Genomic DNA, 25,231 nt, shown 5'->3' on the forward strand with positions numbered 1-25,231 from the left:
ATCAGTGTTTCTTCTCTTTCTTGAACTTACTTTTACTTTGCAGCAATTATTGGTTACCAGCCTTTAGCTCCCGGAAAGATTCAATGAAAATATAACAGGATCCCTATCATAGTCCAATGACAACAGCTTTTCTGCTTTTGTGAAGCAGTCAGAATAGCAAATCCAGTTGTAATCCAAATACATCTTAAACAGCTTGGAATTCCAAGTGTATACAACAATTGTATCAACTAAACCTCTCTGTGAAAGGAGGGAGATGCCTGATTAAGAACACTGGAAAGAAAAACAGAGATTAACAGGATATTGTCTTTTTTTATACCGATGCTCAGTCATAGACAACAGCTAAGCAGCTACATGTTTGAGTCACAAAACAAAAAATAATGGATGCTGGTTTCATTTTTGGACTGCTTGTTTCAAGATGTGTCTCTGGCCAAACAAGCCCCCTTGAAAACAAAGAGGAATTCTGCAAGAATGTACCACTCCTTTCCAACACAATTCCTCAACGCATTGAGAGCAACCATATAAGTCTTTTGTCAGCATATAAGGAGTGGCTGCAAAATTCAAAGAGATTGGCTTGTAGATAACATACATGAACAATCAAAGGAAGTCACAGTCTAGGACACTTCACTGTCCCATGTCCAAATATGCTGTACTGAGAATCCCTTTTAACAGGCAAAGTTTAACAACAACAACAAGCCCAACTACTCTTTAGAACAATATCAAAACCACAGGAACAACCTGTGGAAAGTTCGGAATCTGTTGGCATTGATATATCTGCTAGACTACTTGTTATAGGTTTGGTGATACAACTGAAAAATCATCTTGCGCTTTGGGTTGGAATTGTTTTCACTGTCACTGTCACCATTAGAGGAAGCGCTCTTGTGGAAAAATAACAGAGTGCATCAGTCATAGATTAATCACATTTTTCTTCAATATTCTCTTTCAAGTCTTGCTTACACAAAACTATCCCAAACCAGCAGAAACGTGTCTAATCATTACTCCTGAACAAAAGCTTCATGCATTCTGTGCCATGTCTGAAATAAAGCAACGTTCTAACACAGAATAAGAAGGTGAGGGACCAGAAGGGCTGTGAAGATGCCCATCCATTGAGGCTTCATGTACAGGGGCAGGTGGGCTAGAAAAATAATCAATCTCCTTTTCACGCTATTAGTTTTTGAGGGAAACGCTGATGAACAAGGCTTTCTGAAACCTAATACTGAACTGTGTGGCAGAAAGAAGCATTCTGTATTGCTTTTAAACAAAACAGAATGCTCTGCATTTCACAGTTTGAATATTTAGTAGTCTTAACTAATTTATCTTCTAATAACTAAAACTTTCCTTTAGGAAAACCGTATTCCTAGGTATGAAGAACTCTTGCTTTGTAGCAGAGAAGGAAAGATGCATGCATGTGGAAAAGTGTTTTTCTTTTCCACTTTTTGGAACTGTTAGTTCTCCCATGGATAAAAGCAGAGTACACATTTTCTCAAAAAGGGCAGTCTGAGGAGTGGACAGACACACACATAGCAGATTTGGCAGTAAAAGCTAAAAAAATATAGAACAGCAACTATTCCATTTTCATTCAGTTCTTGAGCAAATTCCTCACTTAGGAATAATGTCTTCTGATTATTCTGGTAGCCAGGGACAGAAAGTACACAGAAATCCCTAACAAAACCACAACGTTTCACTACACTTGCAGAAGACAGACTGTACTGAAGGTACAAAAAAAAAAAAAAAGATTACCTGTTTGAACGACACACTTCGTTTCTAATGAAAAGTTTTCAAATTGCAAGGTGAGCGCAGGTTTTCCTGTTGTTTTTCCCTGATAACATTTTCACACTTACCCTGGATGTTGCCACAGGTTTGCATGTCTGCCCTCAGGAAGCAGCTCCCTCTTGTTAAGGGGAGTAATTCCTATTGCTGCTTCTAAAATAGTTATATATTTCTTGTAGCGCATTCTGCCTCTCTCAGCAGCTAAGTTATCATCCAAATGCAGATTCTGCAGCTGAAGTCATGCCTCTTCACTCATCTGAACTGCTGTTTTTCAAAACATGCTGCAAGTTTGAAGCATAGAAATAATGTGTTTGCCCCCTCTACCAGGCTTGGAGAGTTAGCAAGAGAGAAAAGAAAAAAAGAAAAAAAAAAAGAAGAAAAAAACCAACAAAACAAAGAAAAACTCCTACCAGATTCCCCTGAAACGTCATTGTTACATAATTCGATCTTTGAATAAGACACTAATGAAAATGATTGAAGAGACAATCACGGTTCTAAGCCTGGCCGGATAATGCACACTCTCCAATTGACTAATCCCTTGCTAAATCTCTGCTGCCTATAATCTTCCAAGTACTAATGGAACACTAGGTAACTTCTCGTCAAATGACAGATATCTGCACTAAAAACTTCATTTTGTTGCTTTTTTTAGACACTGAGGATGACCAAGAGCTTTTTCTTCAACTTTTCTCCTCAGAACCAAGAAAGCGCTGGAAGTGAGATCTAAACTGTTCAAAAATGGCATGGAAAAACTTTCCCTTACTTGCCTTGTGACGGAATTAAGAAAGCTAACGACTCCATTAGGATACCTACTAGTCATTCTGTTCTGCCTCACACAATGCCAGAAGCCACTTAGTATAACAAAATTGTTTTAGCTGTGAGGTAGGTGGCCCCAGGCAGTACCTGCAAAGGTGGAGATGGATACAGAAGTTGAAAGAACAGTGACGTGTCAGAAATGTTGCAGCACCTTCAAACCACAGTAGCCTTACCTGATTGCAGAAAAGACCAACAAGGGAACTGCTTTAATGCTAGTCAGACCCCAACATGGTAAATACAAATGTTTTTTATATAACTTCAGCTATATTTCTACACAGGTGCGTAATATTTATACAGAAATACTAAAAGAACAGGTGGGACATGAGGTCCTTCTAAAGACCTTAGCTACAACTCCTGAACATCATTGTAGCTTAGTCAAACACTATTACTGGGCATGTCTGTATTTCCGTTGGGGTGACTTCATTTTGCATTTATAAACCTCTAAGATGAAAAACATAAGTTTTCATTATTTATATTGTAAAAGATTCAGCTCAATGACAGCTTCTTTGTATAACAATTGCCAGGTCCTTTGCTGCTTACACTCCTGTATCACTCACATTTGGTGTTAAATATTTAGTCAAATGTGTAGGTTACGTTCACACAAACACATACATGCAGAGCCACTGCTAACTAATACTAATAGGCGGTCTATGGGACTGGTCCTGGAGAGCAAAACAAAATTAAGCGTTTCTTAATTTGAAGGAGTACCACTACAAATAACTGGCAGAGGGAAACCTTCAGTTTTCACCTACCTAGTTACGTACCTACATATAAGGAATATAGAGTCAGAAAATTTGCAATGTACTAAGAAAAGTAATTAACATATGAAACACACAGAAATTAAGAAATTAATTACTTCTGCAGGTCCAAAAAAGCACTTAACTACAACAACAAACATCTGTACAGAAAGTACTAAGAAGCTTAAGAAAGTGAAGTACTACTAGAATTCTCTAAGCACAGCTGACATCATTAATCTTGCATGCATCTTAACTTCTGATAGCTTCGGAGGTCCACTGCAAAAGCAGTGCTGACCAGGAAAGGAAAAGATAGGAAGTACGCCATTTTTTTTTTTTGACAATTCCACTTTGTTGAGAACCTTCTAATTGCAGTAGTCTATCTTAATACCCAATTTTACTAAACACAAAAACATTTTGATAAAGTCCAATCTTCCTTCAAAGTCAGTTTTGTTATCAACATCATTATCACTACAATTTCTTCCCTACACTTTTGGTTCTTCTTTCTGTTCTCTGTGGCACTTTTTTAAACCCTGAAGTTTTCCCTCATAGATCTAAGGAACAGATCTTCCTTACAAAAATTTCCCCAAAGTGCTTTTCAGAGACAGAGTCCTAAGCGAAGTCTGAAAGACATTCAGCACACCTCTGGTCTACCTCTTGTTTCCCAGGGAAAGACCAATAATTCTAACTGAGCGTGTGCCCCACAGCTGGCCTTGTGCACAGACAGATCAAAACCAAACCCATACAAGAAGCATGAGTTACTTCCAAGAATTGCTTTTGGCTATCTAGAGCGAGTAAAGACTGACACAGTTTATCAACTTCTTTCAAATTTATTTGAAACAGAAATTCAAAGCTACTATAGTACATCCATTGTTAACAAAGGTCTACTTTTGCAGAGCAAACAAAAGATACTTTCATCCATTGTGTCCCGCTGAGGAATGTCATCCACTCCCCTTCTTCTAGCTCTGTGAAAGGATGCAACGCAATCTTCCTAACTGGGCACAAATTATACAAGCGAACCAACTTAATCTAAGAACTAAGCTGTTAAAAAAAAAAAAGGATTTGTATCAACTTTAGGAACTCATGGCCCTCAGCCATATCCACACAGATAACATCAAGAAGCCGCCCAGAAGTTCAGCTAAAAAGATTACTTGGTTACTCAATATATTTGTACTCTGCCAACCTTCTCCCCATGGATTTCACATTAATTACTAATGCGTTCACAAAATAAAGAATATCCAGTAACATGCATCTCTAACAAATGGATACAGTGCACTGCAGCAGTAAGCTTGGAACGCTTGTCACAGTCTTATCAAGATATACTATCTATAGGGGAAAAGGACCCATGAAAACTGTTAGTTTTTCCTCAATCTGCTTCAAGTCTCCCATTCTTTTCTGCGCTTCCTTAGCTGAAACAGAAAAAAAAAAAAAGAAAAAAAAAGTCTGAGGGGCAATGATTTCAACCTTTCAAGAGCAGTTCAGAAGTCAGCATATTTTCATTCACACTCCAAAAATTTTACACTCAACTACAGTGCAAAGCAAGACACGTTTCAGGGAAAGGGGAAAAAAAATGACAAAACCTCCTTTCTGCCCTGAAGAAACATCTATGAGAACAAAGCAAAAGCTCCCTTTTGCTCTAACCCTTGACAGATGAAAACGAGTCGTACTCTCTTAACAAGGTATACAGCATGCTTCTTGTAAAAACTGATGACAGAAACACGATCACACCGATCACATCTTCAGTCACTTCAAACTCAGCTCCAAAAGAGACAACAATAGCCCAGAGTAGCAAATTATTACTTTCAGTCTTTGGAAAGTGAGAATCCTTTATTTTCTCATCTCTCAACAACAACAACAACAACAGTCTCCAACACCTACAGAGCAAAGAATTCTGTCTTGAAGAGAGCAAAAAACCAAAGGCCTTCTCCTACACACTTATTCTTGCGTGACAAGAATAACAACAGCTGACAATTGTTAACCTGCAGAGCACATATGTTTTGTTTGGACTGTACAGACAAGAACAGTACGGGAAACAATCAGTACATATGTAAAACTACAAACAGTCTTGAGGCAAAGGAGCATCGGGGTTCAGATTTTGGGGAGCGAAGGTGCAATTTCACAGAAAGAGGAGGACTTGGAAACTTCTTTCACACAGCTTCCCTGATTGAAACTGCTTTTGGCCCCTCTCTAGAGAGCATCCCTCTCCCAAACAGCCCATATGTTCCTGGAGATTCTCAGAATCAGCTTATACAAAGTTGTGCTAAGGAGGCTAGAGACACCAGTAGTCAAATCTGCCGGCTATTAAGCAGAGCTAGATGATGAAGCAGATGTTAGAACAGAGAGAGCAAGCTGGACTACAGACAGTCTTGCTGTCAACAGCGGCATTCAGGAGAGATTTATCAGTTTGGTATAATGATTTTCCTTAAAAAAAAAAAAAGAACACATGAAGCTTTGGGTAATATCAAGCCAGGCACTACTGAGCTCAGTTTATCACTGCAGTGGGGGCTGATGTTAAAGAACTGGTTTGGTGTGACAGAATAATAATGGAAAGATTCTGCAAGAAGCATTACTGAGCCAATCTGAAGAAAAATAAAAGTCCAAAATACCTCATCTCATGCTTGGCTTAATGCAAGCACAGTCATCTCCAAGCTGCGATCCTACATCCACTATTTCACGCATATGGAGACCACACCTGAGATAACATGCATGCTTGTAAGAAATAGATTTCCCAAAAGCAGCTCTTAACTGGTGGGGCAAAAAAAGCAACGACAACAGAACGGAAAGGAAAAATCACAACAAAAAGAAGTTGTCAGACGGGCTTCTGCCTTTTTCCTCACATGCTTCTTACCGACCCTAATATCACATCACACAGTATTTTTGCCTTATGATGTTATAAATGTTAAAATACAGCACTAACGAGTTTCATCCTCTCCACAGCTGCAGATTAGGAACTGCAGTTATCTCTGAGGTTCTAACACTCGGATACACAATGACAACCTGACCTAAATTCAGGAAGCTCTGGGTAGCTCATGTTTCCTAAAACAAAACACGCAGCTCATGAATATACAGCAGGGTAGATGGCATACAAGATAACAGACAGAGCTCCCACAGCTCCCTGATTTTCTAAGCTCGGATCATGAACATTGTAAGTAAATTCGCAGCTGCAAGAGCGTCATCTAATGCTGGACAGAAAGGAGTCAGCATGCTCTGCATTCCCACTTGAAGCAGAAACGTAATCTGATGTAAAACAAAAACACTAAAAAACAATCCAAGTGTAACAGTTTAAGAAGTGAAGTGACCTGCAGTGGTCCTCACAGCTGCACAAAGCTGCTCCATTCCCACACTATAAGCAGCGCCTGCTTTAATTATGCAACATTTAAAACAAAAGTAACCTCAGCTTTGACTATTAAATGCAGGCTTTGTTTGGGAAACATACAAATAAATACAATAAATTAATTGCAGCAAGTAATAAATCATGATTTACCTATTCACAAAAAAAAAAAGTACTTTCTGAAGTGTGACAGAGCTGTAGGGATAGCCTTAGTACTGGTAAAAAAAAACACATCAACTGTTAAAGGACAAGAGGAAGCTTTGCTTTTGCTTGCCTGGGAACAAGAAGCAAGAAGGGAGGAGACATGGATCTGACACAGAGCTGCTCTCCTGAGGATGGATTCAGATAGTTAAGAAGAGCACCCCATGGTTCCACAGCTCTGTTCTGACAAAAACATCAGTGACAGAAATCCAGGTAGAAGCAAATGACTTGAAGACTTCTCTGGGAATTCCCAAAGAAATCGGAGTACGTGGCCACGGGGCTGAAAGCAAACCTTTACTGTGACAGATGATGTGAATTGGTGTGCCTACATCACCGTGGCCATGAAAACCAACACCCACTGTGGTGTGGCTGCCCTCGGGCCACTCCCCACTCGCAGGCATTCTCTACTACCATGCAAGACCCACATTAGAACACAGACCTACAAACTGTGCCCTGCAGCCTCACTGCCTTAAGTGTTTGCTTTGCAAATCAATGGTCTCATTTTTGAGAAGCCCGCTGAAATTCACAGTCCACTGTAACTCGGTGTCTGGGATTCACAGGCCTTATGCAGGTGATATCAAGGAACCATGACTGATTTAATGTGTTTTGTTTTTTTCTCTCCCATACCCAATTGAAAATAAGCCAGACAGGAAAGTCTCCAACTTCAGCAAACTGTACCAACTATATACCGTGCCAGTGCTTTCTTTTCCCCTTTGCTGGAAGGATTGGTTCCAAGATTGCTACAAAAGCATAACTGATGCAGACAAGGCCTGATGAAAGTTACACTGTCCTTGAGACTGTTGTTGTAGCAATTAAACAGAGCAGCCTTGTAACAAGAGATTTCCCTCCCTCACAAGGAGTGCTGGGGACAGACGCTGCCAGTGGCTGTGGGCACACAGAGATGCTCACTGTACTCTGAATTCCCACCAAGCTGAAGGCTGCTCTGAAGCCGTCCTGGAATATTTTGTCATTCCCCACTCAGGGATTACCATAATTCAGGAAATTTCTGACACTTTTACACATCTTGATTTTATGAAGGTGCAGCAACACATTTCATTCTGGGAGCCACGTCAGCAAAAGATGTCGTGGTTGTCCTCACAGACACCAAACCAGGAAAGGGGGGATCGAGCAATCAAAAAAGTATCAGACGCTTAATTACTTCAATGGTGCAATTCTGAGGAGCTCTGCTGAGATTACAGTTCATGCAGAGTGCTGGGATCACCCTGATCCCCTGCGTAACCCCGATGTCTGTCTCTGGTCCCACAGCACTCAGTATGGGGCAGCCTGGTGCCACCGGAGCGTATCACGGTGCCTGACCCACGGCAGCTGTCACAAAGGGATGCGCAGTCACTGCAGCGCCAGCGAATGCAGTGCTGAGGGCATAGAGAAACTTTGCATATAACAGTCTGTAAGCAATTATAACAGTCAGCTCACCTACAAGTCAAATGCATGCAGAAAGCTTCCGCCGGAGCCTGATGGAAGCTCTTGTAAGCACTAGCTTACACCGAGTACAAACCTCACCATCTCTAAATGCTACGCATGCACACTGCACACACAGCAACTCCAGCTCTTTCTGAGAACGCTGATGCCCTATAAACGGGCACATGCAAACTTCCTGCGCTAATGCAGCCCCTTGACCCCCAGACTTTGCGGCAGCTGGCAGGTGCTGCTGCTGCTGGAGGAGCTTGCACTTGGAGCCTTCAACTCTGAACGCTTCAGTGTTACTCAGCCGTACCACATGCAGCTGCTGCTTTTTATTTCATTCTGAATCACACACCTAAATAACTACCTTGAAAATCAAATTTGGTTACATTAAAAAAAAAAAAAAAAAGCAAAGTCACTTCAACGTGTCGCTGTGCCACCTCGATGGCTGCGCCCAGAGGTTAAAGCGAAGCCCTTTGGTGGCCCCTACCGGAGCGCGGCTGCGGGCCCCCCCGCGCTGCCCGGCCGCCGCGTTCAGCGCCAGCGACGCCCCGAGCGCAGGAAGTTACTCAGAGATTCCAGAGAGGAACGACAGTCAGAGAGACGCACCGGGGGAAGGAAGGTGTCCAGATAACCCGCGTGAAGGATCCCTACTTCTGATCCCTGCGTATTCTAACAGCGCGTACTTTTTCACCCCGAAAGAACGCAGCGGGAACAGGTCTGAAGCAGGGCCACGTTCAGAGAGCGGGCGCACGGCAGCGGGGGCGCAGCCGGACAACGCGAGCACAACGCACCGGGGCCGCAGCGCCGCCCCCGGCCCGACGCGCGGGGCCAGCTCCCGATGCCGCTCGCTCCTTTGTTTCACAGCTCCGCTAACTCGAAACTTCCCCTGACCCAGTTAGCCACAGCCCAAGGCACGGCTGGAATCCACTCAGGACGTGCCAACATAAAGACCTGAGGAATTTCGCCTAAAACAAAGGCAGCCCCAACCCCACCGTCGCGGCTCGGCGCCTACCGGGTCCCGCCCCCGCGGAGGGGACGAGACCGGGTAAACAAAATCCCTGATTCATCCGAGGCTTCGCCGCCGCTTCCCACGTCGTATCGCGCTCTCCCGGGAAGTACTTAGCACGGAAAAAGTCACCGAGAACCGCCTAATCCTGTTAGCGACGAGCCGCTCCCCGCCCGCCCCAGGTGCGCGCCCCGCTCCTGCCGACCAAGAGAAGGAGGAAGGGGACCCGGAGCCGCACGCGTCCCCGGGGCTACTCGCCTGCTGAGGGAGCGCAGCCGGAGAAGGCGTCTCGCCGGCCCGCAGCGGGCTGCAGATAGCCGAGGCTCGGCTGCGACCGCTCCTGCCCCGCCGCGCCGCCGAGTCGAGCGATTTCCTGCCGGGGAGAGGGCGGGGGAACAGCGGGGCGGGCTCCTGGGGCAGGTGCCGGCCTCGCCCCGAGGTGGGGCGGTGGGTAAGGGACAGGACGGGGCGGGGCGGGCAGCTCGGCGCGGCGCAGCGGGAGCGCCGTCCCGCCCCGTCGCCCCGGTGCTTCAGGCTGGAATTCGGCCGGGATCGGCTTTCTGCCGTCCTGCAGCTGGAAGGAGGAAGGCGAAACCAAACAGCCCGAGCAAGATTCTTTGGAGTCGTATTTCTCACGCGTGTCACCGAGAATCCCTTATCTCCTCTCGCCATGAGAGCTCCTCTAAAATTAATCCGTGAAACAGAACCGGCTCGGAAGCCCCCTGGCAGCGCGCCATCCGCCCTTTCTCAAGGGCAGGTGGTTTTGGCTAAATATTCCGGATTCCCGGAGCATTCCGCGCTCGCTCAGACCTCGTTTCCCTCTCGCTCGGTTTGTTTGCACAAGGAGCCTCAGGCAGAAACCGAGATAAGGAAGGCAAACACCGCTCCTCGCCCCGGCGCTGGACTTTGGAAGGAGGCAGGGGGAGCAGAGAGTCTATTTTAATGACAGCACGTTGAGACTGGATTCAGATGTTATTTTCAAAAGGCAAACCGGTAGCTGTAGTTAATAATTAACGTGCCTCTGCATACAGCATTCTTGAAGCGACCATAGTACTCTAAACGCTCTAAACAGCAAAAACAAGTGAGGAAAAGGACCTAATTCAGCAACTCAGTGTTTTCTGTCAGCTCTTGAGAGGCTCTGCCATCAGTAGTACAACAACAGCCTGAATCAAGGCATTAAGGACTGGAAGCGTGGTCTGACACCCAGGTATGCCAGATTATTTGGCTCACACTGTGTCAGGTGTCTTTGTTCCTTAATGAATATTTTAAAACTTCATCTGTTCATTCTTTGAATGTTTTCCTGTTCTGAAGCTACTTCAGCAGCGGTGGCTGCATGATGCTCAGTGCTGGTAAGTCCTGAGGAGGAGTAATGCTACTGACTTAATTCTATTCCTTTTTATTTTTCAGTAGAACAGCAGAGAACACAAGTGGCTGATATAACAACCTACCTCTGGAAGCAAACAATGCTTACAGAACTACTCACTGTAATACTGATCACTTGGCATAATTACCAGGACAGTATTTTTTTTTTTAAATGAGCAAACTGGAGGGAGCAGCAGCAGCACTGTATGGCTCACGCTAAGCACCTGTTGTATCCTGATCCAAATTTTGTCTGTCATTCCTTAACCTGAACTCCAGAAAAGGTTTGGAATCAACAACTGAAAAAAATGTATTTGTTCATAGCTCTGTTTATTCTGCCCCCTGGTAAACAGGCTGCAGCACCCATCTCCTTTGGAAGAGGTCACAAATCTTGTCTTTGTTTTATGATGGCCAACAGTACAGTTTACATGACTCCAAATAACTTTTTCTTATCTTTGCATGGGAGTTACAACGTCTCAGTAGCAACAGGGACTGGAACATCTGCTTGATAAGTTAAAATTGTAAAATAATAGTGTTAAACTAATGTAAATCGTAGTGTGCAGTCTGAAATTAAAATGCCATACCCAAAGGCGCCATGGCATGACACAGCTTGCCCCTGGTCTCCCCTTTGTCCTGCCAGCACCACCAGCCATTGGGCACAGCTAATCTCTTCCTGATTGTCTTCCGCCCCTCCCATGCTTCCTTCTTTATTTTCAGTGTTCTTCTAAGTATTTTGGCAGGCCTCTGCCTTCCTTCCAAGGACTCGCTCCTGCAGACTCCCACGCATTCCAGAACTGGTTAGTACAATGATGGAGTTCAACCATCAACCTGAAGCTGAAAGTAATTAAAACATTATTCCCCCCCCGCCCAACCCCCAGCCATTCTCCATCCCCTACTCACCTATGAGATCTTCAGAACAGGTCCATGTCCCGTTTCTGAAGCTGCTAAAGGACTTCAGGAGTGTTAAAGAAACACGGCAAGATGAGTTAACGTACGGAACAACCATGCAGACAGGAGCTAATATTGCTTAAGTGTTACCAGAAGCAGAAAGGAAACAAACAAGAAGCACCAGCCAAGCATTTAGGCACATAACTCATGTTACGACCACCACAGATGGAAAGCAGTTGTGGTACGCTTAGCTCCACTACCTGAATCTATAAAGATTTCCAGAGGACTTGCACGGGAAACAATTTTATCAAGGTTAGAAATGCTGAGATGTTCAGGCTGTAGGACAGCAGCAAACACTATCATCAACTGCAAAAAGGATGATTAGCTATTGGAGAAAACTCTGATACAGCTTAAAAAAAAACCCCACACCTCACTTTCTCTTGAGTGTTCAGTACAATTTCAGATGCCAGTATTTGTCTTTCAAAAGCACTCTACACGTCTTCCTCTACTGAGGACAGAGTGACTGTTTTGTGGGGAAAAAGCCACCAGTAATGCAGTTGTTAACTGTCTGTAATGAGTAGCAGAGGATTTTCCTTCAGCTCTTCCTTTTCAGAGAAGTGAAGAAACAACTGACATGACGTCAGGTTTGTAACCGTGGAGCAATCTGCTAATATAGGTAAGTTACAGAAGTAAAAAATACTATGGAAGACTTATTTGTCTTGGGTCAGTATGTGAAGTCTGACATCAGGATCAGAACTCCTCCTGTGCCTCCACTCACAGGCATGATGGCTGTGTGAGGCCTTGCCCTTGCTTAGAATTCCGTAACAATATTAAGAGCAGAAATGAGTCATGTCCTATGATTCATTTTGTATACGTGGATAAGAATCCCTCCTTCTATCTCGCTGACGCTATTCATCTTTCCCAGTTAGATTAAATCGCGTTGTTACTCAGCTAGCTAAAACCAGGAAACAGTTTGCATAAATAGCAGTAGCGTTACAGGAGAAGGAGAAGGCATTTCAAACATGAAAGCTGAAGTGCTCTTAGAAAAGACACCCTGGCTAGCCAAGTCCTGAGTAGAATCTTTAGAGTAAGCATTTTAAGAAACACTAATAATTCAACATTATATGCGCAACTGTGGTCTTCATCATCATACATGGAAATAACACCTTTACACAATGAATTCTCCATGCAACTTTATTTTGGTATGAGCAACTGTATAAGAAGAGAAGGCTGCGAGTTGACCTGATAGCGGCCTTTCAGTACCTAAAGGGGAGCTACAGGAAAGAAGGGGACAGACTCTTTAGCAGGGTCTGTGGTGACAGAGCAAGGGGAAATGGCTTCAAGCTCAAAGAGAGGAGATTTAGGTTGGATATACGGAAAAACTCTTTTACAGTGAGGGCGGTGAGGCACTGGAACAGCTTGCCTAGAGACCTGGTTGATGCCCTGATCCTGGAGACTGTCAAGGCAAGGCTGGATCGGGCCCTGGGCAGCCTGATCTAGCTGTGGTGTCCCTGTTCATTGCAGGGGAGTTGGACAAGAGGGCCCTCAGAGGTCCCTTCTGACTGTAGGGACTCTAGGAAGATGAAACAGCATGGAGAATGAACCTCAAAATATGAATCGGATACACGCTGATGAGTAAACTGCATGCAAATTACTTAAGAAAGTAATTTTTTGAAAAGTCAATTAAAAAAATAATTAGACAAGTTATATGTGATCAGGCAAAGGAAGAACCAGGAGGAAACATCCCTGATTCTCATATTAGGCAATGAGCATCTATCCAGGTTTGTCTGAATAGCTTTTTCAATTACTAGGAGACTGATCAGAATACTACCGCTTTCCATGCGCTGTATTTTTTTTTTTAAGTTCTAAATTCAAATAGCAAAAAGATGTCCTGTTTTAGCTTGCATCTGAGAAAAAAAAAATCCTATATACCACTTGCTAGTCATCCAGTAGCTTCGATTTCAGATAATGCTCACCTTTTCTTATGATGATTTAAAAACGTGTAACAGCTTGCACAGTTCACATGATCACAGCTTGCACAATCAATCATGGTCATGTTTCAAGGAAATTGTAATCTCTATTGAGTTCACGGTGAGAGAGAGCTGGTAACATATACTTCAAATGCAAGTACAGAGCAATGATGCTATCTAGAATTAATCACACCTGTAAAATTCTAGCTAGCCAAAAACATAAAGTCAAGCTAATCAGAAGTGTCAGCACGAGGCAGAAGAAAAGTAACTTGCATTGAAACATCTTACACCATACTTGTGTACTACATGTACATACTTACAGTACAATGAAAAAAATATTATGTTATCTCAATAATTAGTCAACAACTGTGCTTCCATTTTAAAGGCAATTAAAATAGTCAGTGGCAGTAATGCAACACTGCAAGTGTTAAAGCATTCTTGAGGTTGAAAATGCATAAAAGCTTTTAAATGCTTCTATGTTGGATTGTGGTGAAAATCCAAGCCCACTTACTTAAGAATTGCAGCAGTGCAAATTTTTGCTACCATGACACAATCTCCATTTACCAACTAAAACACAGGCAATAAATCACATCTTTTTGCTCTACGAAGAGTAGAATCAGGAAGAGAATAAAGTATTGGCAGAGAGATTGCTGCACACCTTAAACACTGCACGCCAGCCTTTTTGATTTACATGATGCTTACAAACACACAGACCTGTAGGTAATTTAGCTCAGAAAAATATCCCAATGTCAAAGAATCTAGAACTTGGAGAAATGAGCAAGTTCTGCAATACTGAGAGAAAAATTACATCCATCTCGCAAAACAAAAAGTTTTCCTTTGCCACAGTCATTTCCTTTATGACATGTTCAGTTTGACTCCCCTGCATTATTTACTTGCAGTAACACTAAAACTTTATCAATAGCTGCAAATTTTAAAGCAGTGCATCACAGTACCATAACTTACACCACTGTGATTCACAGACATTTCTTGTTTTGGGTTAATATCTCACCAAAAAAATTTGGCTTTTGTGCACTGGTCAGAGGTCACCCGATGCCAGCCCTTACATCCCAGCAGGACCGCAGACTTCGGCAGTAAGAAAGTAGAAAATGCAGTGACGGGAATGGACACCTCATCTACCTGTACTGCATGGATACACATTCAAGATGCATCAGAGAAACTCAAAGACTGAGCACTAGAGAAAAATATATTATTTTCATATTGTTGCACACAGTGATGTCAAGAAAACAACAACAGAAATAAGCTCAGGTACTGAGAAACCAAGGAAGCGCTTGTGGTTAAAGTCTTTAAACTTCCATGAGGTAGAACATCATCAAGTATCTTCTTTTCCAGAATATATTAAGCAGGATAAATCCAATTTAGTTTTTAATGCTGCTGAAAATTCTTTTGATAGTAGTTCATGAAGGGACACTCTATCATGAGAATACACCCAATTCCGTCCAGTCCAGTCATAGCGCTTGGGGCCACTGGAAAGCAAAACACATGCTGTGAGTACAGGTTATTCACAGGGAGATGCTGGAGGCATGTATTTATAATGTAACCCAGAAAGTGCCCAGAAAGAGCGTGAAGACAGATGTGTGGGCTGTGCGAGGCAATGGAGCAGAAAAGGCCAGAGCTGCCAGGAACTGCTGTGCCATCTAACAGACTCATGTGAAAGGTGACAAGATGTACCCCTTACTCCAAGCTGACACAAGCTCCTTTCCTTCTTGCTTTTGGCACTGGTCTCCCTCATTTCCTCCCTCACCCACATAATTCTCTCATACACAACTATCGTTAAGGGATGTTTGTGTGAGGCTAAATTAATGCTGTTGATTCGTTGCTACAGCACATTTACGCGCAGATAAAGACAGCAGAACACATATCACCATTCTCACTCACTTTTTGGATGCAATAAAAAAGAATTTACCATCTGAATGCAACGTATTGCTATATGGGAGTTCTGCATTAAAAATCTGTTTTCCTCTATGCTACTGTATAGTTGCTGGCCTGATTCTTCACTCTTGCATTAAGAGTCAAGGAAATAATAACCTGAACACCTGGGTTCAGACCTTTGTAGCCACTCAATTCTCCACATCTGACACAGGAGCAATGACTGAAAGGTGCTCACTACTGCTAGCGTCAGCTACAGAAGCTAAGAAAAGAAAAGGGAATGAAATGTCCAGCAGAGATAAATAGATGAACCGTCACTCTTATGCTTGGACTTGAGCTCATAGATAGGACAAAGTGCCTCAGAACTCAGACAACCTGCACACAGGGTCTGCTAGAAGGGAGACTGTCCTATAAACACACAGCAATGATCTGCAGTTTCTCTTCAAACATAAAAAAAAACTAATCTGAACCTCAAATACCATTAAGTATTCACAATATTTAAATGATGACTAACTAAACTATAAAAAGTAATAAATGACTTCCACTGATATCTCACTTGCTGTATGTAAATAGGGAACCCCTTTGTCTTTGCAGCATTACTGTGTGCTCATATGGTCTTACACCCAAAAATGTTACTTGGTAAGTATTACTGATACAAATTAGCAATGAAACACCCCCACAATTCTCTGAATCTCCAAAATACTGTAGAAATACGACGTTTTTATTTACATTTGTAATCTAAGCAAGGATCTTGTAAGCTCTAACAAATGCTTACAAGGGTTAAATATATTCTTGCACAAAGTCTGCATACATTTTTGAAGAGCCACAGTATCACCTTAAGGTATTACTAAAGGATGCTGTGTAAGGTTCAAAAGCCTTTCCAGTCAAAGGAGTTACATCAAATTACTGCAGTTGCACTGCTGCCAATTACTCACACGCTTTTTACCTTTTCAGTTTGTCAGCAAAATTAGGCTATAGAAACATAAGTTCACTTGGGTGTACTGACACATGATAACAACATGGTCAACAATATCCAAGAAAATTTCACTATGTTATCCATTAAGGAAGCACAAAAAGGAACACTTGTTGGTGAATCATTTTTTGCAAAAGATACTGAAAAATGCCATCAGAGAATTTTCAGGTTTCTCTCTTGTATTTTTTTCACTAGTGGGACAATTAAAACTTTGGTACGTGCTCACAAATTCCACATTCCAGTGCTTGGATGTCTTAGCTCAGCTAAGATTTGGCTCCAGGCAGGTAACAAATATCTGAATTCTGGCTTCTGTAAGTAGATGAAAACTTTGTGTCAGTGACACAAAAACCCTACAGACTGATTAAGCAGAGTCCAGGCTCAGGAATTTTGTTTTGTGCAAAATACATGGGACGAATGAATGAATGGTGACACACAGCCTGTGTCTGTTTGAAGAATAAGCTTGCAAGGCCAGTGCCTTAAGAAGTCATGTACTTGTTGGTAAGTTATTTAAAGTTATTTAATTAAAAAAAAAAAAAGAGAGATTCTGGGATTGGAGAGAAGTTGCTAGTAGAGAAAGATGACTCACATAATAAGCTGTGCACCAACCAGTACCTAAGTTTAATACAGCAAAGTTAGAATTTTCTCTAGGCAAATTTCACTTCTATTAAAATTGTTTCTCTTGAAATCTCAATTTTTTTTTCTTTTTTCTCCTATGCAAACCTTCTACAAAATTCAACTACTGCAAATCTACTACTGCTTTTGCAATTAATACATTCTCTACAAACAACCTTCAAAAAGTATGCCTGCATAGTTACTGGGCGTGCTCATAGTTTCCAGCTAGCTGGTTCCTTTACCAGCAACAGCCACCGACTCCCTCAGCGCTCTCCGAGGATCGGTGGCAGAGGACACAGCTTTCTGGAAGGGGAGTCAGCTATAATATTTTCCCCACTTATCTGGCTGCCCTCCCAGGTGAAACCAGCTAGAAAAACTAAATGAATCAAAACACAGCATTAGAGAAAACAGAGGAAACAGCTAGCCAAGACTCCCATAAAGTGCAGAAGCTTGACAAAAACAACCAATGGGAGAGCACATATAAATACATAAAGCAGGAAATCCCACAAGCTTAAAGGGGAAGGAGCCACCCTGTCTAAATACAAAGAACAGTTTAGATTATAACACCACCATCTCTCTTTTTCCAACAGAGGTTTGTTATGCTTTTTTTTAATTATGCTGGCTTGTTGTTTTGTTTTTTTGTTTTGTTTTGTTGTGGTTGATTTTTTTCCTGTATTAGTAGGCTATATTTCTGCAGACATTGATTTTGGACTGGAATAGCATATGGAAACTCTGTTACTCATTTCCTTGATTAATTTGGGCATATCAGTATACTACACCACGCCACAAACCTCTGTAACAAATTCTTAACAAACATTTAGATCAAACCATGTTTAGAGCACACACTAAGGAACGGGACTATTTATGGCATTAGATAATCCAATCCATTCAGTGCTAGGAAAAAGGGGAAGTACGTTTCCACCCAGTCTTCAGGTGTGATGTACCTTACATGTAACTTACCTAGTGGGTGAGGACAGCCAAATCTGCCGGTTTGGTGTTTGCTTATTGATTACATACGTTCCCATGTCTCCACCTAATTTAACTGTTAAAACTCCACTCTTAAAACACAAAGAAAATAAGTAGAAATTTAAGTCTGTAACCTGTTACTTGACAAGAAATACATCACTGCAGTAGATAAACAGAAACTCACACATCTGCACCACACTCCCAGCTACTTTTAAGATGACAATTGCTTGGAAGAATTAATGTTATGAATAAACAACATACGCTAATACTTAAGACAACCTGAATATTTTTGAGCCTGACCTAGACTTCAAACCTTCTGGTTAGTTTGATTTAGCGTGTTTGCACCATTCACAATAGCACCACTTAGAGAATACCTTTGAGCTTTGACCTGTGATCTTGGAAGAGCCAGTAGTTTGTTTTGGAAAGGCTGAAACATGACTCAAAACCAACTTTGTCTACTCGTGAGTTGGTGTGGTTCAGAGTCAAGAATCTTTATGTGTTGAGACTGAATTCCCAAGACACCCAATTTTACTTAACTTTTCTTCAACTGTAACAGTTACCAAGAGAATAAACACAACTATTTACTCCAGTAATTCTGATAAAGTGCCTAGATCCTGAACCACACCTTAAAAATGTTCCCCTTCTGAACTCCATAAGGCCTGTTTTCTTTTAGGTGTGCCAGTGTTAGACTATGATCCTAGCAAGCATTTCTGTTCTCCTTCTTACTCACGTTTCTTAGTGACAACATGATTCATCTTTCTGACATTTTCACAAGCATATACGGAAGAAGAGCTGACAAAAATGTTTATGTCCTAACTTGAAGGAAAAAAAAAACAATATTTGGACGTGAATTAACTGACAGGTGATCTGAATTTATGCTAGTCAAAAATTCCATCTTTACAGACTGTAATTTGATTATTTGGGTAATAAAGTCAGTCATATTTAATCTATAGTTTCTCAAATACTTCACAACCTACAGCACAAAAAAGCTTCTTCATTGGATCCACACTTTTCACACCTCAGAACATATTACTAGAGCTATTCTTACTTTTAATGCTACTACCTATGTATAAACAGTTAACCGTGGAGAAAAATCATTTCAACTACCTACTGCCTCCCATCTTTCTTTGTAACAGAGAGCAACTTAGCACTTTCTTCTCCTACAGAATAATTCAGTGTTCCTGATCTATGACATATCTCGAGAATTATCAGCAATGAAATAATACTCTCAAGGTCTGATTTTTTTATTCCAGTCTCCGCACTCTTTTTGGGCTCAGTAATTGCTCTGCAGCTGTGAGCAATAATATATACATAAAGGCATGGCTGGTTACTGATGGCACATCAGGTTGCCCAGCCAGTTATGTTAACTGGAATTTGCTTTAGAAGTGCAAGAATAGGCGACTTCTCTGGTCATCACGAACTCAATGTTTTCTACATTTCAGCAGTCTTAAATCTGTAGAGATAGAGGAGAATAAAAGCACACGGGGATAATTAGCCCCGAATACGGCTACAATCGTCTCTGCATTCTTCTGTGGGCTCCTTAGTGCCATATATTAAGTATTCAGCAAGATATTGAGCTGCGTACTACAAACACACTGCAAGCAAATAGGTTTCCGAGGAATTAACAACATTTCCTACCAGTGCTTATAGTATGTGTTGCTGTTGCTCTGTCATTGCAAATTAAATAAAAGTCAGCTTCTATTGCTGGGTTTAAAACTTTGAATCGTGTATTTTGCAATACTTTTGAAATACTAGGGAATACAACTTGAATACAACTTTCTCCTGGAGAAACTGGCAGCCTGTGGCTTGGACAGGTACACTCTTTGCTGGGTAAGGAGCTGGCTGGAGGGCCGGGCCCAGAGAGTGGTGGTGAATGAAGTTAAATCCAACTGGTGACCAGTCACGAGTGGTGTTCCCCAGGGGTCGGTGCTGGGGCCTGTCCTCTTCAATATCTTTACTGATGACCTGGATGAGGGCATCATTGAGAGCACCCTCAGTAAGTTTGCAGACGACACCAAGCTGGCAGGAAGTGTCGATCTGCCTGGGGGTAGAGAGGCCCTACAGAGAGATCTGGACAGGCTGGATCTCTGGGCTGAAGCCAACGGGATGAGGTTCAACAAGACCAAGTGCCGGGTCCTGCACTTTGGCCGCAACAACCCCAGGCAGTGCTACAGGCTTGGGGCAGAGCGGCTGGAAAGTTGCATGGAGGAAACAGACCTGGAGGTATTGGTTGATGCTCGGGTGAGCATGAGCCAGCAGTGTGCCCAGGTGGCCAAGAAGGCCAATGGCATCCTGGCTTGTATCAGAAACAGTGTTGCCAGTAGGAGTAGGGAAGTCTTTGTCCCTCTGTACTCAGCACTGGTGAGGCCCCACCTTGAGTACTGTGTCCAGTTTTGGGCCCCTCACTGCAAGAAAGACATTGAGGCCCTGGAGCATGTTCAGAGGAGGGCGACAAAGCTGGTGAGGGGTCTGGATCATAGGCCTTATGAGGAGCGGCTGAGGAAGCTGGAATTGTTCAGTCTGGAGAAGAGGAGGCTCAGGGGGGACCCTATCACTCTCTGCAACTACCTGAAGGGAGGTTGTAGTGAGCTGGGGGTAACTAGTGACAGGACGAGGGGGAATGGCCTCAAGTTGCACCAGGGGAGATTTAGGCTGGACATTAGGAAATTCTACTTTTCTGAAAGAGTGGTCAGGTGCTGGAATGGGCTGCTCAGGGAAGTGGTTGAGTCACCGTCCCTGGAGGTGTTCAAGAAACATTTAGATATAGCGCTGAGAGACATGGTTTAGTGGGGTTATTGGCGGTAGGTGGATGGTTGGACTGGATGATCTTGTAGGTCTTTTCCAACCTAGCTAATTCTATGGTTCTATGATTCTATGATTCCAAATTCCATGATTCTATGAATTTTTCGGAACTTAAAATACAATATATTTGAATTGTTTCAATACTCTTGCACGTATTTTGTCCTACCATATGAATGTTTGTTAACTCCTGGTAGAATGAACATATTTGTCAAAAGAGACTCTCCTCACCCCCTCCCTGGATCCGAAGTTACGAACTGCATGAAGAACTCAAGTTCCTAAGAACTCACAGGCACTAGACGACCTTTCTCATGCTCGCCACCTCGTGGCTTGCTACCGTTCTGGTCCTGCTTGTCTGAAACGATTCTTGGTAGATTTGAGCTGAGGGTATTTAACAGAAACTTTTAAGATAATACGTCATCATACAGCCTGTGCAACAAAAGATTACTTATAAAAATTAGGATGGATGTAAAAATAATTCTGTAGAGCCTCACAGGGAGTGAATGTCAAGCACAAAGCACTCTTCAGTGCCTGAAATAAAATCAGGGCAGAAAGATGACTCATGAGTCTCATGTAATCAAGTGCTTAAAAATACTGAAGAGGTTAATGATAATCTTTTTGCTCACTTTTGTCTGATATGCCAAAACATGCTGAATAGTAATGGTTAAGCAATTCATTACTATTCACCAGAAAAGTAATTAGCCATTATTGCATATTTGATTACACCAACAAATAATACTTGTTAAGTGTATCAATGGTATCCAACTAACAATATTTCTATCCTAGCTATGAAAAGTAAATAATGAACATTATGACACAGTTACAGAGCAGCAAACTACAGGGTTGGTCTGTTTGTTTCACACAGCGGAACCCAAACCGCATGGTTCAGTATCCTGAGCATACAGTCCATCGGACTGTAGCCTTCTCCCTGCAGCAGACTCACTTCTCATTTTTGCAGCCACCTACTGAAATGTTGCATCCTCTCCTGCTCCTCTCCAGAGCAGCCAGGTCAAATGCACTCTGTAATGCCTGGTCAAGACCAATGCTCCCTCTCGGTACTCAGGGCAATCACATGAACTGCTCTACCAGTAACATAACTGCTGGTACTAAGGTGACTAGTGCAAAATTCTCTTTCAAAGAAGAAAAAAAATCTACAGGAATTAGAACGGTTAACAGAATCTTTAAAACATACCCCTAAAGAGACATCATAATCTTCTGGGGTAAAAGGCTTATCTGTGAGGTCCTCAAAGAAATCTGCCAAGGAGTCCAGTGTTTCTTCAGCCAGTTTTTCGTAAGTGGTCTCATCTAAAAAGCTACAAATAACATAGTCACATAATCAGTAGGGAGGGAAAACACGGAAGGTGGTATTTTATTACTGTTTTTATCATATGGAAAATATCAATATTGTTTCACGGTTAGTGTTTCCTCTAAGGACACAAACTGTCATCTTCCTTACAGTTATGTAGGTTACAATGCATGTCATGGTTTTGTGATTTTCGGTTATTGGTATTCCACATCATAACATCATGTAGTGGACATACCTAGTTCTCAGAAGAGAAGGACTACTACAGTCCCCACGGTACTTTGCTCCTTTGTTACCATTTTCCAGCCGGAGGGAAAAGATAGAAGCTCGCAGTATAAAAACTTGCAGATCACGAGACCTCGTCCCTTTTTTCCGCCGTCTCTCGTCTTGGCAGCACCTCGCTCTCCAGCCGTCTTATCGTCGGTAGTAGAGTAAGGCCTACCTTGATTTTGGGACATTCTCTCTCTCTGTATTGGATTTATCAGCTTAAATTGTAATTATATTGTATTATAGTGTGTTGTTTTGCATTCCGATATTTTATTTAGTAAATTAGTTTGTTTCTCCTCAGATTGTTGCCGCTGTTCTTTGCTCTCAGGGCCATCTCCCTACCCTTTTCCCCTTTCCCCTTTTCCCGGGACGTGGGCCCTTGGGTCCCCCGTCCCCTTTGTCACGGAATCGGGCCTAACGCCTATAAACCGTTGACAAATGCACCTTACATGTGGAGGTGGAATTTTAATATTTGGGTAGCAGAGACCTCTAACTGAAGATTGTGTACTTAGTTTTATAGCTATCATGGCCCCTCAGTACTAAGGAGACAGAGCTGGACTTCAAAATAAGGCATTTTCATAAAAGGACTGTGCAAGAACCACCATTTGAAGCTCCACAAGTAGATTCAAGCGTCTCCTGTTGAGGCAATATGCCATTTGACAGTAAGGAACCAAATGCAGCTACAAGCAGAGCTTTAGAAACATCAGGGTCAAACACTATGCCTACATGCAGCAGTAGGCTTCTCAACGGGCATTAGCAATGCAATCCAGTAGTAAGACATCATTTAAAATGTGCGTATGAACTAATGCTTTTACAATTACCTCCTTCAGAGAGTCTCAAAGCACCTCTGTAGCCAATAATTAAGGCTTACAACACTTGTGAGACAGCTTCTGTTATCCTCTTTAAGTAAGTAAAAGAAGTGAGAACAAAGTCTAAATAATTTTAATTAACCAAATGTAATCAAATCACCTACTTTCTTCTACCCACAGCAGCGTCATTTGGAACTGAGTGTGTAGGTGGGTATCTCTAGCAACAGACAACTTGGGCGAAATCATGTATTCTGCTAATGGGTGAGGCAAAAGAGCTGTTACAGTGAAGCAGGTGACTCAGTATCTTTCAACTGACTAGAATGTTTTTTTTTTTCTTTAAGTTTCTTACAGGTCAATTACCAAAACACACTGCACACCACTTGAGTCACAGATGCCCAAGGAACACCTACGGGTGTGGAGAACTGAGGGCCCTGCAATCAGGCAGGACTCATGCACCGATGCTGGATGCAACTCAGGCATCGCAGGTAAGGGCCATTCCAGGCACCTAGCAGCATTCCCTGGGCTTCCACCTGCTGCAGTGTATGAGGAGAAGTCTCTCACAAGCACCACGTCATGCCCTGCCACTGCCTGGCAGCAATTTCATGTTCTCCACTGTATGTGAAATGGTGGGTTGCCCATGCTTAGGCACCAGTTATTTCCTACGTAACTTCCCAAACTCACACCAAATGATTCTCCCTAGAACTACACTTTTCCTATGCATGGCCATATCGTTACATTAGTCTGACAGCCCTACCAGCCTACCAGTCGTTTAAAGACACACACATTTTCTTACGAACAAAAGTATTCCCAGAATATCCTCGGAACGAAATTTACCTTCTGTTGTTCAGAGTTCCTGTACTTCTTAAAGTCATGAAGTGAACAGTCCTGCTCTTCACCTCTGAAGCATATTGCAATTGCTGTTGACAATAAGTTAAAGGGAATTAAAAGATAAAACGTGAAGACTATGAATTGCACACTGGTCACACAAATCAAACAGGTCCTTGAAGACTTTCTGTCTCTACATTAAACATTCAGGTTCTCTATTACAGAGCTATTACAGGAGGAACTATACAGCGGGAGTCCTTCAGTGATCAAGGCAGACTACAGCACTCTCATCTTCAGTTGCGATCTAAGTTATGCAATGGAGAACAAGGAAAGAGAAGAACTGTTTTCTATTCCTCTGACAAAGAATTACTGTGCAGGCTCCGACAGGTGGTTTAGGCCAAAATTTCCACAAGCACCTGCTATTCAGACACTTGATAATCAGCAGCTTGGGTCCCTCTGCTAGCAGCCACGATGACATCCCACCGAAATAAGCAGAAGCTCCTATGTAAGTTATGAGCTAACTCTCACCACCTTCCACATCTTAGATTCTCTTCTCTAGAACAAGCTGCTTCACCGTAATTTCTCTCCTGCTTTTTAAAAACATGAAAGCTTTAAGAACAAGATTAGAACGACAGAAAAGCTCAATCAGCACGACGGCAGCACGAAAGGAAGACACACGGGCAGCCCCTCTGAGGGGAAAGGATCCATCAGCACGGGCAGCACGGCCGCCACCATCAGGAAGCGAGGATGGCAGGCCTGCTGCCACGTACTTCTCAGCCCATGCCACCACAGGACGCGTTTCTGGGAAGATGGCTCAGATCGCACACCCGGTGACTCTACGTGCTCACACAAGCTACTGAAAGCCATCAGAACGTGCTGAAGAGCAGGTGGCGTTTAAAAAAGGCACATGACAGCATCTCTTCGCGCGCACGGAGAGGAGAACCGAGAAAACCTCTCTGCTTGGTTTGGTTCTATTCTGCGGGGCTGCGGAGGAACGGCCACTTCCAAGCCGCGAACCCGACACGGAGCACTGAGAACAGAGCCGTCCCGTGCCACCGCAACTCCGAACGTCGACACCTCCGCGTTTTCGATGCTCTTAGGGGCAGGCCACGAGGCCGCGGCTTCATCGCTGTTCGCACTCCCGACGGATGCAGCGCGGCTGCACGCGGCGCCGGTACACTGACCATCGGAAGCCGCCAGAAGCCCCGGCCTACCGGAGAGGCGGGCCCGGCGAGGCCTCGGCTGGCCCCGTGCCGGGGTGACCGCAGGGGCTGAGGAAGCGCCCGGCGCGGCGCG

The 25,231-nt window shown here is 43.0% G+C and overlaps 2 protein-coding genes and 1 long non-coding RNA gene across 4 annotated transcripts in view; 1 reads left to right on the forward strand and 2 right to left on the reverse strand.

Annotated features, from left to right (window-relative positions):
- TJP2 (tight junction protein 2) overlaps nucleotides 1–9,688 on the reverse strand; it is a 63,629-nt gene extending 53,941 nt beyond the window's left edge. Inside the window, exon 1 of one of the 2 annotated variants that reach the window (XM_021379883.1) lies at nucleotides 9,536–9,688. The gene's annotated coding sequence lies outside the window, so the exon portion shown is untranslated. The remainder of the gene's footprint in view (nucleotides 1–9,535) is intronic. The other variant, XM_021379882.1, reaches the window with a different exon arrangement.
- LOC110389446 lies at nucleotides 9,970–11,242 on the forward strand. The gene is made up of 2 exons (XR_002433219.1): nucleotides 9,970–10,484; nucleotides 10,685–11,242. It is a non-coding gene; the product is annotated as an uncharacterized LOC110389446 (long non-coding RNA).
- The window catches only part of FXN (frataxin), a 13,656-nt gene continuing 1,125 nt past the window's right edge, over nucleotides 12,701–25,231 (reverse strand). The window contains exons 3-7 of the mRNA XM_021381511.1: nucleotides 24,888–25,030; nucleotides 23,945–24,027; nucleotides 21,924–22,044; nucleotides 17,927–18,024; nucleotides 12,701–14,978 (exon numbers count right to left, since the gene is read on the reverse strand). Of these exons, the coding sequence (XP_021237186.1) occupies nucleotides 14,825–14,978; nucleotides 17,927–18,024; nucleotides 21,924–22,044; nucleotides 23,945–24,027; nucleotides 24,888–25,030 (599 nt within the window). The 3' untranslated portion in view covers nucleotides 12,701–14,824. The remainder of the gene's footprint in view (nucleotides 14,979–17,926; nucleotides 18,025–21,923; nucleotides 22,045–23,944; nucleotides 24,028–24,887; nucleotides 25,031–25,231) is intronic.

Source organism: Numida meleagris, chromosome Z (genome assembly GCF_002078875.1).
Source record: "Numida meleagris isolate 19003 breed g44 Domestic line chromosome Z, NumMel1.0, whole genome shotgun sequence".
NCBI classification, from domain to species: domain Eukaryota; kingdom Metazoa; phylum Chordata; class Aves; order Galliformes; family Numididae; genus Numida; species Numida meleagris.